The sequence below is a fragment of the Ptychodera flava genome, assembly GCF_041260155.1.
Source record: "Ptychodera flava strain L36383 chromosome 23 unlocalized genomic scaffold, AS_Pfla_20210202 Scaffold_23__1_contigs__length_28996876_pilon, whole genome shotgun sequence".
In the NCBI taxonomy this organism is placed as follows: domain Eukaryota; kingdom Metazoa; phylum Hemichordata; class Enteropneusta; family Ptychoderidae; genus Ptychodera; species Ptychodera flava.
Window position 1 is genome coordinate 21454658 of NW_027248277.1, and position 16793 is coordinate 21471450.

Genomic DNA, 16793 nt, shown 5'->3' on the forward strand with positions numbered 1-16793 from the left:
GACTTTGGACGCGGTATATGACTCTGCTTTTTCGGTCGTTACATAGGTGTTATTTTGTCTTCCTGAACCTTAAAACTGAGGGGTTACACTGCAAATTTTTCTGGTTTGCCGGCCAGCTAAATCAAGCCAAAAATAACCGGCTTGTTTGTCAGTAAACGGATTGTTTCGAGTTGTGAATGTTGGCTTATTTTTGGCTTTTTGGCATGCCAAGTCTGGTTTCTGTGCAAGCCAGTTTGATTTTTGATATGGCATATATACATACCAAGCAAAGATCACTTCAGCTTGCCAGTAAGCCAGTTAGTACTGAACAATGGTTTACAGGCAATCCACTCTTATATGAACTAGGCTTGCTAGCAAGCCATGTTTAAGATACTGTGGCTTGCCCATATACCAGATAATGCTGAACAGCGGCTTATTTGTAAACCAATACCACAATCTCTGGCTCAACAGTAAGCCAATTCTGGTTCCATCTGGTTGAAGATAAGCCAATATTACTGCAATGTGGCTTACCAACAAACCAATTTCTGACTAATTCTGGTTTACAAGCAAGCCACTATACGGATTCCTCTGGTTTACCAACAAGCCATTACAAGCTGGCTTGCAGACATGCCACTCTAGGGCTTTTGTATGGCTTGCTGACAAACCAGTTCAATATTAGCCATATTGCCGGGGGTGGGGGGGGGTGGGGAGGGGAGGGATAATTATTTCTGACCATCCTTCAAATTCAAATTGGATGTCTTCAAATTTTGTAGACACAGAGGAGGATTATCATCCCATGGAATGGCCTATTGGGTCCTCTATGTGATGGAGCTACACAAAGCAGGACTGTAAAATATCTGAAACACAAACAACAGCTGAAATAGTTAGAAATCCTGCTTGCAAGCTACATTAAAAAAACAATCATCAAAATTAATTTCACATTAACATTTATTGCAATTTACAAGAAATGAAACAGCAATTGTTGCAACATAATTAAATCTAATACTTACAAGGGTATACTCACTGAAAATGATATTCTTATGAACGCCTTGATGTTATAAAGTTTACCTCATGCATCTGATGCAAAATTGCTAGCTGTTTCACCAGGAAATCCCCTGTGCATTACAGACCACTCATAATTGTCAGCACATTTAGTTCACATCCCAGCTTTGTCAAGCCAGAAGTACTCTTCAAATTGACAAGTTCCTTTCAGACATCTGATGTAATTAAACTTTGAAACCCTAGATAACTGAACAAACCTAGCATAACATTGTAACATAACATTTGGCCAGAGGTCTATATATCTTTCTTTCATGAATTTGACTTTGTTTGTGTACCGTCTATTTACTGTCTGTTTTGTGTCTATGTTTACAACTATTGTCTTACAAATTTTGGCCTAGTGTTATTGGATTATGGATTGGTATGATTGCGATTATTGTCTCTTTCCATGCTGCAGAATAGTACACCTTCAAGAAACAACACAAACTGCTTGCTCCTTCATAGACGAGCATACCTAGACAGGGCTGCTGCTTTGCATCTCTTCCTCAGAGTTTTCCAGTATCCTGGAATATAAAGATGTAAACATTTAAATTTGAGGCACAAGATTAGATCATGGTAAAACACTCAGTGCCAAGCTACTAGTACAATGAGGGCAAGGCCTATCTACTGGTATATTTAGGGAATTTGTACAATATTGGAATGTTCATTGGTAGCATTCTAAATTACAGTCATGTTCTTGAACACATATTTGACTGCAGGTACACTATTATCAAGTCTTTCTTGTTGCACCAATAATCTGATATGACTACTCAGGGTAAAGTCTCTTAGCATGAAAAAGATAGCTCTTACAAGTTATTGTCATTGTCATAGGCCTTGCTGAATCACTGCACTGGCAAAAATGTGTAAAACTATGGTTTGACTGTCATGATAATGAATTTCAAATCCAGAATATCAAAATGAATATATTACAAGGCAAGATATATTAGAGTCACTGTGCAATGTGCTTTTGAGACTTGCAAAGAAGTTGGAAAGACTTTGAGAAGGCATTTTATCACTCTGGCTATGCAACAGCCATCATAGTGAAAATACTCATGACGTAATGACCGTGTCACCACTTGTCTTCGACTCGTGGTGACACGGTCATTACGTCACTTGTATTTTCCTTTGCTGAACGAAGAAAAATATTAGGGAATAATATCTAATTATCTTGAAACAAATTGACTAATGCAGATTTGACATGGCCATGTCCTTGCACAACATCCTAGCACAGCTTTGACGAGCACTCTGTGTACCACCCATGTACCTGACAACACTAGCAGGGGTAATTTTATACACATCCTGATATGGGAATGTGTGCTGTAGGTATGTGACGTGCCTAGCACTATATGCATGTACCAGAAGAGTTGTTCACCTCCCTGTACTAGGACCTGTGTTCAGCATTTGAGGCACAGTGATGAACACATCCACATACCAGCTTGCCCTGTTGAAATTTTCAGCCCCTTTTTACCCTGGTCATATAAAAGCTTACCTCCCTGTACCAGCCTTATTGTTAACACACAATGCAATTGTGCCTATGCAGACATTCATGTACCAGTTATGTTGAATTTGCCTATTACAGAACTGTATTGCTTCTACAAGGTTGATTTCGAAGCAAATTTTCAAGCTCATTTTTTCAAACCCATGTTACATGTACTATTTGCAAAACTATTGTACAGGACACACTAGGTACATGGATGTGAAATACAGCTGTGCTACTTATTTTTCTGACTATACTATACTGAGGATATTATTTTAATAGCTGGTAGTCTCTGTAGCTTCTCAGAGCTGGTACAGGTATGTGCACATCCCTGAACCAGCCCTCAGAATGTAACAGGGCTGTGAGAGATTTCCAGTGTAGGGTTACACGGATTTTGTTGTACTGAATCAGACAGAAATTATAAATCCAGCATGATGAAAACTCCATCAGCTGTAGCCATTGCAATTTCCAAGTAGTTTTGTTGTGTGTATATACTGTAGTTTCTTGTTCTACTTCTTAAGGCATGATGAATGTCTAACATACATTATCAATCCAGTTCATATGTGTATAGCATGGTTATTGTTAAAAATCTAATTTCAGTCTGGAATAGAATTCATTTGTCAACAATAACAATGGTTGTTAAGCATGTACACAGTACATTGTCAAGCAGAACACTGGTATTCAAGAGACTGTTATATAGCTATCAAAACTGCAGTTTGTACACACAACAATGAAGATTGAAAATTGCTAAAACTTACAGCTAATGTCAGAGCAAACTAGTCAAGGCACATTATGTGCCTTGACTAGTTTGTACTGAATCACAGTAACAAATTTTTTCAACAAGCAATACTTACATCACAATTGTTACCATTTTTCCAACTGCAGTTTTTCCACCAAAGACACTCTTGGGAACCAAAAATGTTTGATGCCTGTTTAAAAATAAGGGAAATGGCAAATATGTTTTGATACAACAGACTAAGATTCAATATCATAAACTAGGTGCAAGCAAGTGGCTCCCCTCTTATGATTGATTATAACAATAAAAAGTTTAAACATGTCTGTCTGTTGTGTGACCACGACAAAGATAATATGTCACAGATGTGTACATTGTAATAACAGCTGAAATTTAAACAAAACCCAAAGTGTTAGTGTAATATGCGGAAATATGAGGAACATTCATGCCTGATTTAATTATTATCACTGCACATAACGATACTTGATCACCTTTTATATCTGTTCTTTGAATTCCATATCTGAGGGCAGTCTTCATTCTGCTTACACATTGTACTCAGAGAATCCATTGTTAATTTGTGGAGCTGAAGGCATTTTCTGTATCTAGTATATTATGTCCTGGACAATCTGTTGAAAAAGAAACAAATAATTATCTATTACTGGTAAGTGGAAGTCAAAAGTCACATTTGTACAGGAAGTTATTTGCTGAAAATGAATCACTTTAATATTTACTTGTCGTGAGTGACAAGATGGCTCACAAAATTTGTGTAAGCAATGTTGAAGGACCTAAGTTCAATCATGCTGTGGAAATATAAATTTGCCTTGAATAACAGACTCAACCATTACATCTTTTTGGCCAAAGGATTTGTGAGGTATGTGTCTGTATTAAATCATCTAAGTTGCCAGTTTGAGGTTATTATCAACATAAACAAGAAATATCATCCATGAAACAGTCTATGTTTGTTATTGAAAGAATGACATGAGGATATCTGCAAATAAGCTGTGGCAAGTCAGTTTGCCTGAAAATCACACAGAAAGGTAGCGTGAAACAAATGTGCAGTTTTACTCACATTTTCTGGTAAAATGGGCATCTCTTTACTGTGGCGATAGCTCTTGTTGCAGCTATTTGTTGGTGTCTCCGTCCTATACACAATAATGACAAAGGGTTATTAAATGCAATTTTCCTGTGAACTGATGGATGACAAATTTTAAATGATTGCCATCTTTCCGTTCAGGATGGACAATGGCAAGGGGTTATTAAATGTACAGCGGACTACGGACGACGTACACCTAGCTGTGGGTCCATAGCTGTGGTGTTTTCAGACGGGATTCCTACCTTTTACGGGCAGGTTTTGACTTTTCCGATTTTTAACCCCGCCACCACAGCTATGGGATATTCCATAGACTAGCGTCCAAATCCGCCGCAAGCACCCTTTGCGCAAGTTTGTTCTCGACGATATTTCGAAAATTTTCCATCCAAATTACAAATTGCCAACACTCATCGACAGCTTGGTTATTAGAGACTCACCAGACCAGAAATCCACTCAAAATTCACTGAAATATCGCCTTTTTTCTAAGTTTGCGCGACATGACTACACGTAGACCGCCATTTTGCTAGCGTAAAACTGTTGGTCGAGGATCCCTGCAGTACGTCACTACAGTGACGTAGGCCGTGACCTCTCAACTTCTGAACACAAACTAACTTACGGCCAGCATCCGCGCGGCGCGCCACGAATAATTATAGATCCTAGGACTGAACTTTTTTCCCCAAGTAAAAGTTTGGTTTCAGTTTTGTGAGACTGGGAATGTCCATAAGACGAACGATGGTCATCGATATCACACGATGAATCTCTCAGTTTGTGTTTAGAAGTTGAGAGGTCACGGCCCTACGTCACTGTAGTGACGTACTGCAGGGATCCTCGACCAACAGTTTTACGCTAGCAAAATGGCGGTCTACGTGTAGTCATGTCGCGCAAACTTAGAAAAAAGGCGATATTTCAGTGAATTTTGAGCGGATTTCTGGTCTGGTGAGTCCCTAATAACCAAGCTGTCGATGAGTGTTGGCAATTTGTAATTTGGATGGAAAATTTTTCGAAATATCGTCGAGCAAACTTGCGCAAAGGGTGCTTGCGGCGGATTTGGACGCTAGTCTATGGAATATCCCATAGCTGTGGTGGCGGGGTTAAAATCGTAAAAGTCAAAACCAGCCCGTAAAAGGCATGAATCCCGTCTGAAAACACCACAGCTATGGACCCACAGCTAACGCACACCATGATCCACCTCTCAGAATACCCTGCGTACAGTGTGTTCCCGGCGTTATAACTTACAGTTACACGGCCTCCGCCACAGCCCTGCAACGGTCTATGGAGATAACTGGGGTCTCTGCGGTCCGGATGAGGACCGCAACGAAAACGCGGTCTGCTTGGCAAAATTCAGCTCTATCGGGGCAAAATCCTTCCCAGCCTACCTTTACCTCCTTACCGACCCAAGGAAAGATGCGATTAACTTCTAACATCCAAAACCGCTCGTTTTCTGAACCATAACGTACTCGACAAGTTGTTTACCCACGGGGATCGCCATTTTGAATCTCGCCGCAACAACACTACCCAGTTATCTCCATAGACCGTTGCACGGCTAGCTAGTGGTGGAGGCCGTATAACGCCGGGAACACACAGACCTGTACTCAGGGCTACTCTTAGAAAAGCTCCTCGTCGCTGACCAGCTGACACAGTGGAAACGCATTTGATTATTCACCGTGCACGGACGATTTCGGGGAAACACATTCATTCGCCGTGGTGAAAAGCCATACAAACACGATAACATACAAAATGGACAAAACACACATCAGTTCAGCCAGATGAAATGAAATTGAAGGCTAATTTGTTACATCCTTGGCAATGATCATTAATGAGCAGTGCTATCAATTTTCGCTGGTGCACCCGTCCATGGTCATGATGGTGTAGTGGTATGTCAAAGAAATTTTCAGTTTTTCCAACAATACTCTAACGCATGTATGTTACTTAAAATGGTTCAAGCTAACCGATATGCTTTGAGGAAAAAACAAGCCCGGTTTAAATCAATGACTTTGCAATCTTCTACGGAATATGCAAAAACAAGCTTACGTTGATTTGTGGCATGCATTCCAAGACGTCTGTTGCAACTTGCATCATGACCCGTGTATATGTGGTGGCGAATAGCTGTCGTTGAGGTACATAACCAGTTCTTGCTTGCGAAGTAATTCTTCATCGCTGACGGAAGCCATTACTGTCGACTTGTGCCGGAGTACGGAATCGTAAGCGCTGATACGATCGTCAATAACGCCTCGGCATGCTCGGCTACGGTGCGAAGGCCAGTGGAATTCAGAATTTTCGCGCCCAGCACAGCAGTATTAATACGCAACTGACTAAAGTGAAGGGATGGGGATTCCAGTAGCCAGCGGTCCCTTTAAGATTACGATTAACCAACAAGTACTATAATTCTTACATGTGTCACGGAGATATAATATCTATACCGAAGTTTAAACATTGGCTTGGTGAATCATTGTGTAAAATTGAACTATTTTAAAGTGTAATGTTACAAAGGGTGAAACGACGGTCAAAGGTTAAGGACTTCCTCCTTGTACGCTGTAATTTGAACGACCGTCTCAATATCAGTTGCGTTTGCTATGGCTTGTGTATATTTTTGGCGCATTCAGGGGCATAGAACATCCATTTCAAACATGTCCTTATTAATAAAATGCGTCGGACTTATCCCAGGATCAAGGCTGTGGCCTGGCAAAAATTAAGGATATGCCTACAATCCGAGCCTACAGAGAATAGCATTGATCGCGATTTCAATTTTGTTACTACAGCACGCGCGCATTCGGCCAAAGTTTGTTGTTGGATGCGTGACTCACGGTTGTGGTAGCTTAAGTCTGAGCCATTAATTATTGTGGTTTTTACTTTCGTCGTTGTCTTGGGAAATGTTGACAATCCGACGTATAGGCCCTACATTTATTTTTGCATGTTAGGCCTAATGAAAGAAAAATGACGTCATTTGAGATCAACGTTTTTTATTGTCAATTAATTCCTTCAATTTGTTTTGATATTTATGTGCCCACAGACTTCAAGCAAGTCCATGTCTTTTGTTCAATTGAAAACTTCACAAAATTGTATCGCCCAAAATTAAAGCTAATCAATCTGTTGCACTGAATGCGCAAATCGTTACGTGATGTCAAACATTCTGGTTTAGAAATTAACCAGTGACTGATGATGACAATGGCTTGAAAACAGACCGATTAATTTCTTAAAGTTGAATGGTTTAAACTCAAACCATGCCCACAAAGTTGCCACTTGTGGTTGGTTTAAAGATGAGCCAATGAATTTGTCGGTATATAAACAAACCAACGATGCCAGTGGCTCAAATTTAAACCGATGAATTATATTGTCACTGGCTTAAAAAGAAGCCATTCGGCTTAAATTTATACCATGACGGGCTTGATAATAAGCCACCAATGCATTGGTATGAATACACGCCATCCATACTCTGTGTGGTGGCGTGACTTCAAACCATAAAAACCTTAGTGGATTTCGGGCAAACCGAAATATTTCAAACATATACACACTGGTTCACCGCAAGCCACCTACAAACCAAGTGGTTATATTTCAAGCCAGAAGAATTTGCAGTGTACCTCTGTGGATAAATAGCAGGAGTGTGAGGTCTCACGTAAAGAACCCATATCCCATCTTGAACGAAAATATCGTAATTTTACGACTCCTTTTAGATCTCTACGGCCTTTGACGTTGGTCCAATGTCATGGCGTGGGAATTTGCAAAGCATTATGGGGCAGGAACTAAGAATTTGCGGGGCCGGGTACCAGCAAAGCTTGTAGCTAATCTGCTTGACTTGCTGAAATTCGCGGACAGAACATATAATCTGCTTGGGCTCATACGTTGGTCGATGACACGATTCACAATTTTGACCCTAGTTACACTGAAATACAAGTATTAAACCTTTATAGACTAATTCACTGAAAAACAAATCCCCAAATAAGGGCGGCACGTGAACGTTTTCGAAATTATGGAAGTACCCGTCCCATAGCCTTTAAACCAGACCATAGAGTGTTGTTTAAACATATTCACAACTCAAAATTTTCTCACTGGTCAGGACAATTTTCCTTGAAATATCACGTCTGTTAATCTTTATCATAGGGACTTCGTTTCATACGCAAGCCACGCTCCCTAGCTTCTCATCAAAACAAGCAGTTTTTGTCGCGAACTGATCAGTATACACATATTGACTGGCCATGAGGGCAACAGTATACGTCTGTACCCCGAGGGACTGTGAGTCACCCCCAAAAACAGACTGTTTCCCGAGGCCGTAGGCCGAGGGAAACAGTCTGTTTTTGGGGGTGACTCACAGGCCCGAGGGGTTGAAGACGTATGCTGTTGCCCTAATGGCCAGTCAATATGTGTTTTGTAACACACCTCATCCGTAGTCATACATAAGAACGTACCATACACAAAAGTTGTGGCATGTAAGCTTATGATGTAATATGTTGGAGTGGTTCAGCAGAAAAAGTTTTTCCCGACAGGGTCGCAATACTTCTGCAAAACGTTCAATGCACCTTTGATTATCGTCTTCGTTCGTTTCGAGTCCTTGTTTGAAACCAGAGCATTCAGTTCTTCTTCAGAAAGTAGGATAAACCGAGAAATTTCTCGACTATCGTTTCGCTCGGCCGCAGACGACATCTTTGTTTACATTCCAGTTCGCGCATGCGCAAGTGTTTATTTTGACGTCAGCGGGCATCATTTTTCGGAACTGATGCCAGTTCCGACAAATGATGCCTGATGACGTCGTTTACGTTGATCAGCACAAAAAGAACGCATCCCACGTGACTATCAATTGGCGAATTAGAACACAGACTGCGGATGAGGTGTGTTACAATGAGATTTTGAATGCACCTTGCGGAGACTGACTCAAACCATCCCTATGCGACCATATTTGACACAAAATTTCTTTAACGATCTCCTCTTATGATGATAATTACATATTTTGGGTGGATAGAAGGAAATTAGCTTAGCAGTATTTTTAATTCAGACAAAACATTTGCACTTTTGAGTAAATTAGCATACCGTACAATTAAGATCAAGAATGTCTTACAGTTACATAAGATGTCTTTTTTAAACTGTTTTGTTCAGTTTACAATACAGTTTGTTGTTCTACTCCCAGTCCGTTTACCCTCGTCTGCCGCAGGCTTAATAAGTATCCATGCTGGGGCAAGCATCCACCACGTTAACTAACTTTCGCCGATATTGCAAATCGAGATAATATTCAGGCAAGCGCCCTGCGCCATTTTTCAGTGTTCTTGAAGAATGAAAAAAAAAAAAAAAAAAAATCACTTGTGTGAGTTTCGTTCATTCTACATTTTTTGGTTCCCTCGGTTGTTCTCTTTACATAACTTTGTGGCCCTCAAGAGGGGGGCGAGTTTTAAAGACTCACCTTTTTGCAAAGCACTATTACTAATGTTTTGGAAGGTCACAATTTTACCGGAACCGCTGATGCTTGATTTATTTTACGTTTTTGCTACTTACTCTGTATATTTTAATAATGTTTTTTGTATTTTGACTGTTTTACTCTGCAGAAATTTTCATCATTTTTAACCATTTATGTTTTTAGCCTATTTTGATTGTTTTAACATTTTAGTTTGTCATGCTTTGCTGGTGTTTTATCAATTTTAAATGTGTAAAGCGCACTGAGACGTATGTGTAGTGCGCTTTAAAGAAATAAATATTATTATTTATTATTATTTATTGTTGTGTGTTTGACTTAAAGCAAACGTGATGACATATGCTGAAGAATGCATATCTAATGTGGGTAATTGGATAGTGAAGTAATGCCAGTTTATCTGCAAATGTAAGCTCATCTGCTTTTCTTTTGAAGTTTCACAATATTTTTTTTATGAGTAATTTGTAATATTCAACATTCAGCTATAGGGCACCTAACACTGTTCAAAAATTGGAAAACAAATTAAGATCAAATTATCAAAAATTAGGTACCATCGTGTTAATTTTTTTTGTCGACAATTAAAACGTTCATTTCTGAACAAGTTGGTGGTGGGGGTGGGGTAGGGGTGTCCGAGAAAACACACAGACGAATTTCTCTCGCACATGACATGCCACAGATACTTGGCCCAGCGAAGATTAATTAGGTGTATAAAGGTACAGAGACCCATTTGCATTTAAATAATATCTGTCCTTCTCCCTACATACACGAGAACAACATCAATTTCGAGCCATCGTGTTCATTGTTTGGATTTTGCCCCTCGAGATGTTGTTCAAGTGTGGACACTGATTTTGCTTTCGCAAAAAAGAAAATTTGCTTAAAACTAAGGTTGAGATTATTTAAATGTGAATATTATTAACATTAATCTTAATCCCCATTTCTTATATAGCACATGACATAAAATCTCTCAATACAATTTAAATTAAAAAATTAAAATAATAAAAGTAAATATGAACAATACAAGTATCGTAATATCAAAATCGTTAGGAGAGCTCGGAAGATCACATTTTATTTGCAAACTTTCATTATGATATAAAATAACAATAATATTCAGCCGACCGATGATCGACAATCTTCCGAGACGCTGCACATTCCCCTCAACTTCTTTCTCATACATTTTTTTCCTTTTTGCTCGCAGACAAGCATACCAGCTGAAGATTACACCGAAGACACGGCCATCGCCAAAGGAGCCTTCGGCGTGGTTTACAAGATCCGTCACAATTACAGTGACGCCGTCTTTGCGATGAAAGAAGGCAAAGTAGACGCTCATCTAGTGTCGCCAATCAGCGAAGCTCTTGCAGTGCACACTGGGAGTGGTCACCCAAACATTCTCAAGTGTATCGAGCACTTTTACGATTCGAATATAAAGAAAATGTGTATCGTGACAGATTTCTGTGATGGCGGCAACCTGGAGAATTACATCATAGACACAGACCCTTCAGATCAAGTTACCCTTGCATTGATGAGACAAATGGCAGACGCTATCAGATTCGCCCATAAAAATGGAATCGTTCATGGTGATATCAAACCTGGAAATGTCCTGATTAAGGTGGAAAATAATGAGCCAATTGCCAAAATTGCTGACTTTGGTTTGGGGAAGATTACTGCGCCAAAATTGCTGACTTTGGTTTGGGGAAAATTACTGGCACCGTTTCACCACCGCCGCCTGAGTTTCCTCTGGAATCTTACATGACAGAAAGTGGGAGGAAATACATGTATATGGCGCCTGAAGTCTTCGAGGGATGCCACACTGAGAAAGTCGATGTGTTTTCATTAGGGGTGATATTCTGTGCCATACTGGAGCGCCTGGTGTTGAATATACCGGGACGTGGCCTGGAGCTTGTAATCATTTACGACAACGATATTCAGTTCCCGATAGGCCTCGTTCTTCAACAAAACCCGCACGCCGTCAGACTAGTCCTGCCGATGATCACCGTTCCAGGGGAAACTACGAGTCTGGTCGAAGCGATGTTGTACGCGGACAACATATCGAGACCGTCGGCCGAAGAAGTCTACAAATCGCTCAAGCTCAAGTCAACAACGCGGTGTCCAAACTGCTCTGTGCTGTAACAGGAATGAGCTAAACTTCTAGTCAATGGGAAATATCTACCATATATAACGTTTGAATCAAACAATCATCACATGATGTTGTAAATATGCTAATTTTGATGATTACATGATGCCCGAACTTACGTTGTATTTTTCAAATTAATTTTGACATTTACATTAAAAAGTACCCCATATAAGAAAAAAAAGGTTTTTTTTTCAAAGTAGCGTTTCAATTGTTATTCATTCTGCTATATCAAGAATAAACCATACTATGCATTCAGCACTGTATGCTCAATAGTTCAATAACACTTAAGGGTTAAAATGTTTGTGCAATGTTTCTTCACACTAAAATTCGAACAAATACTGCGCTAGGCGGGAAACACGCGATTTCACAGAAAACAGTGAAGGATTCTTTATACCGAGGTTTGGATGAAGGAATTGCTCTTTCGAGGGAAATTTGGAATTGAGGGAATACCTAACATTTGCCGGTATCTGGAATTCAAAATAGCCACCATCTCTAAATGAACTCAATGAAGAAAAATGATTTTTTTGAAAGAATAAGACTATAAATTTTGTCTAAAGCCCCCACAAGTGGTAGACCTGAAAAGAAAAAATTGAAAAATTTTGAGAGTCGATATCTGTCCCTGGTGCACATGTTTTAAAAATATATTCATCAGAGGGAGTATCACCATGCCATGGAACACTTAAAAGAGGGGCAGTGAGTGTAGGATGTGCCATGAACGTAACTGAAGTGCTACTGTGACTTCTCCATGATTTTTACGTATACAACTTTGGTTAAAATCCAGAACAGAAAGTGCATATGACTTGTTCTGTAATACAAACACACTGTATATGACGTTCCCCATGCCTAAAAAATCCACTTTTGTTCAAGTAGCAACCAGAAACCAGACCACAATATGTCTGTGAATAATTTTCAGACATACTGTTATTGATTTCTGTCATCTATGGCATGAGGTGCAAAATGCGCAGGTGCAATGAAAGAAAGAATATTCAATATCCCTACTTTTTGGTTGCTACCTTTGTACATTTCGAGTACTTAAGGCAGAATGTGCCTCCGGGACAGATATTCGGACGGATATTTTTACAATTTTTTTCTGATCTATCACTTGTGGGGGTATTTTAAACCTCTTGAAGAAAGATGAAAAAATTCACCGTCTAAGCATTTCGAAAATTCAAAATGTTATTTTTACCTCATAGAACTAACACAGGAATGGCGGCCATTTTCAATTTCAAATATCGCAAAATGTTGAGTAATTTATTTCGCTAGCTCCAAACTTTGCACGGTGACCCCCGATTATTATCGTTGATTTGGTAAAAGAATGGTTGAAAGTTTCATTTAGGAAAGTTTGAGCAAAAGTTTAAATCTTTCACTTTCGAGGCCCATACTTCCTTAAACACGACAATTTGTTGAGAAGCTGAAGCTAGACACTGACATAGACTACACTTCCAGCAAATAGTATCAAACACTCTGTAAACCGGCAAAACATACACCTGTGAGTAGAGCATTTCTCTGTGTGACAACTGTTTGTTAGTATGTTAGTTTGCGTTACGCACCGAGAGTCCATACAATGACTGCCTACGCGCTGTAACTATTGAGAGAATCTGACCGATGAAGGTACTGTCATTTAACTCTACGTACAGACTGGTTGTTGCTCCATGTATGTTAACTACGTTTGCTACTTCTGTCTCTCTGAATTATGAAATCGTTTGTGATGCCAAATGTTGAATAAAACTCAGCGATGACGTTGCAACAGAAATACCTGCTACACTGTTTTCCCAATTCATACATTCATGTCTGTAGCACGACTTGGATTTAAATTCACTTCAATCAATGCTTACTGAATGATTAATTGTTTAAAATACTGAGGCCGACGTACATTTTTCCAAATATATATTTCCCTTTAATTGACACAATTATGCCATAATGCTAATTTTCGAAATCATTAAATAAATAATCAGGAAAAATGACAGTGGTCATATGACAAAAAGTCATGCAACTGCGCCTCAGAAAACGCAAGATGGGCGTAATCTTTCCTAATTATTTTGTGACCAGTTTTCCTGAGGCTGTGGGAAAAATAAAGTTTTCACTTTTCTTGTCTTTGTTACAACTGAAAATACAATTTCCCCCATGAAGTTTATGTAAGTGCAGCGGCTATATTGAACACCAAGTATCAATACATTTCAAGTTGCTGATTTCCCTGGCGGTAATAACACTGGGTGGCGCTGCACCAATTGTAAAAAGACAATGTGCATTATTGTCAAGCAAGTTTGGGACTTCCCAATTACATAGTTAGTCAAGTTTCTCGCGATCAGATCCTGAAATACTGGTCAAAGTTAAATTTAATGAGTTTGTGTGAGTTCCGCTACGAAAATTGAGATTTCTCTGTACATATTCAACTGAGGTAGTATCTATATGTCTTTGACTACGAAAATCTTTTGCACTATTTACTCTGATACCGCCAACCCCGTCAGTAAGGTTCCAGGAAGTGTCTGGCAGTTGGTGACGTTTCAAAAACATGCTACGCTATCGCGCATATGTAATGAAAATGAAAACATTTTTTTCATAGGTGGTTAACTGTTAAATTTGAAAAAGTCACAGATTTGACCAGTCGTTTGTTTGCCTTAATACTCCGCGTTAGTCAACTTTGCAACAACTATTGGACTATTATCGGCACATCGGCGGGTACTGGTACTCACGCATTTGCTGGTTTCTCTATATCGTTATTATGCTTTTGTGTCTCGCTCGTCAAATTATATTTTAGGTTACATGGCAATTGCTCTATTTATAGATATGTCGACGTCATTATGAGAGCAGAGTTTGAAAACGGAAAGTTAATAATAATAATAGTTAATTGTTTCATTTTGCAAGTAGTATTGGGATTTCCCATTGTCTTTTCATATCTATCGGGAGCAGTTAGGACAACTTTAATTTGAAGAGAAATCACAAAGACAAATAGTGATGCCATCATAAATAGATTTTGCCATTGCCATTGCACAAATAACCTTCAAAGAATCAAATATATGAAATTAAACGCGCTACCCATGTTGTTAAGCTACACTTTGTCCCAATTCGGTAAATTATTTCTGGGTTCTTTACATCAAACAATGAGTTCAACCCTATCACACGCAAATATGCATGGTATGCTTGAGATATTTGTTTACATTTTGGCAGACAGTCTTCGCGAGCGAATGAAGATGGCTGAATTTGTTGCACCTAAATAAGTTGGAAAATACTGAACAAAGCACTTTACCAAGTCAGGTTTTAACAATTATTATGAAGTTGGTTTCAAGAAACATAGTATTATTCATACCGTGGCCTGAATGTTGTACACAGGATGCCTGTCTGTAATTGTCACTGTATCACTGAGGACTGTATAGTGACATAGCAAAATGTACCGGTATACTGAATGGTAGCAAATAACTACCGAGACTGCCCTTAAACCGTCAGTAACTCATCATTTATTTTTACTTTGTAGCCGTGCAAATATACCCTAAAAGCATTTACCTTAAACGATAACATGTTTGACATGCACTTTGAACGCAGTAGCTTGACCGATGGAGGTAGTCTCATTTATCTTCACGTACAGACTGGCTGTTTCTCCATGTATGTCAACTTTGTTTGCTGTTGCTGTCTCTCCGAATTATAAGTTTGGTTGTGATTTCAAAATGGGAGTAGTCACACCGATAATGTTGAAACAAATACGACTCTGCTTTCCGGACTCTAGCGCACCTGGAATTGGAATTCACTTTACCTAATGCTTATTTGTCGATAATATTGAGGCCGACGATTACATTATATTTTTTTAAATAGTTTTTCCATCTGTCTTAGCGAGCATAGTACTTATCTTCAAAATCGATTTTGAACAGAATAGTGACTGGTCGTACACCAACAGTCATGCTACTGCTCCTCAAAAAACACAACATGCATTTAATCTTTCTTTAGTTACCATTTGTGACCATTTCCCCTCGACCTGTGGAACAAAAAGTAGTTTTCACCGATTTGTAAAACTGAAAATATAATGTTCTCTTTGCATTTTACGTGGGGCCATCGGTTTATTGAATACCATATATCGAGATATTTCATATATTTGCCAATTTGCTTATTTTCTGGTAACAACACTTGGTGGCGCTGCACCAATTGTAAAAAGACAATGTATAGTATTGTCAACATAGCTTGGGACCCCCATTACATAGTTAGACAAGTTTCTCGCGATCGGTACCAATTTTTTAATTAATTTGTTGAGCTACGCATTGTTGATATTACATAGGTAAATTAACGGTTCTTGACTTCAAAGATTAAGCCGCACCCTATCACACACAAATATGATGCTTGTCTCCAGCTGTCATGGTATCACCGCCAGCAAAATATATACTCCACGGTAAAAGAAACCTGCCTAGACAACAATGTGATTACCCGTACCGATATTAGCTAATCATTGATTTTCACTACGCAGTCGTGCAAATATAGTACAAGGGCATTTACCGTAGAGTAAACATGGCTGACACATCTTCTTTACCATGTTGAGATGTACATATTTGTAAATTTACCCTGGTCAAAGTAGGTTTTGGACTCTTTGAACGAAAAGCATTTTCAAATATATTATGCAGGCAGGCAGGTCTAAAGATTTTTTTCTGCAGTCAAAAGTCGTTTTGAGTTGCCTATAGGCGGAGAAATTCCTTTTTAAATCGATCAATGGAAATATACAATGCTTGTCTTCAAAATGCATTTAACATCCATACATGCCTTGTGTAAACTAAATCGTCCGAAAACAGTTTCATGAAATCAAATGGCGTGCATCTCTAAGAAGTTCAGCTATTTGATATCAATATTCCGTCAATTTGGTGGGCTTGTGAATGTAGACATATCATAGAATCATAACGTATTGTTTTCAAAAAGATCGAGCGTATTTTGTATTCCAAAAAGACTTTTCGAAGGAAAAAGCAAAATCGATAT

General features: G+C 39.0%; 2 protein-coding genes and 1 long non-coding RNA gene across 3 annotated transcripts; 2 read left to right on the plus strand and 1 right to left on the minus strand.

Annotated features, from left to right (window-relative positions):
* Positions 1–909: 909 nt before the first annotated feature.
* LOC139123608 (uncharacterized) lies at positions 910–6836 on the minus strand. Its single transcript, XR_011549726.1, has 5 exons — positions 6349–6836; positions 4297–4369; positions 3719–3853; positions 3349–3423; positions 910–1541 (listed from the first exon to the last, which is right to left on the minus strand). It is a non-coding gene; the product is annotated as an uncharacterized lncRNA (long non-coding RNA).
* A 3538-nt stretch (positions 6837–10374) lies between these two features.
* On the plus strand, positions 10375–11462 carry LOC139123846 (uncharacterized). The gene is made up of 2 exons (XM_070689997.1): positions 10375–10425; positions 10908–11462. Exons 1-2 carry the CDS (start codon positions 10375–10377, stop codon positions 11460–11462), a joined length of 606 nt encoding a protein of 201 aa, XP_070546098.1.
* A 26-nt stretch (positions 11463–11488) lies between these two features.
* Positions 11489–11839, plus strand: LOC139123847 (serine/threonine-protein kinase PDIK1L-like). The gene has a single exon (XM_070689998.1). It carries the CDS (start codon positions 11489–11491, stop codon positions 11837–11839), a length of 351 nt encoding a protein of 116 aa, XP_070546099.1.
* The last annotated feature ends 4954 nt before the right edge of the window (positions 11840–16793 follow it).

Coding starts and splice junctions, on each gene's coding strand:
- LOC139123846 (XM_070689997.1), top strand. CDS start 10,375: ATGACATGCCACAGATACTTGGCCCAGCGAAGATTAATTAGGTGTATA. Junction 10,426..10,907: donor GATTAATTAGGTGTATAAAG/GTACAGAGACCC, acceptor TTTTGCTCGCAG/ACAAGCATACCAGCTGAAGA.
- LOC139123847 (XM_070689998.1), top strand. CDS start 11,489: ATGGCGCCTGAAGTCTTCGAGGGATGCCACACTGAGAAAGTCGATGTG.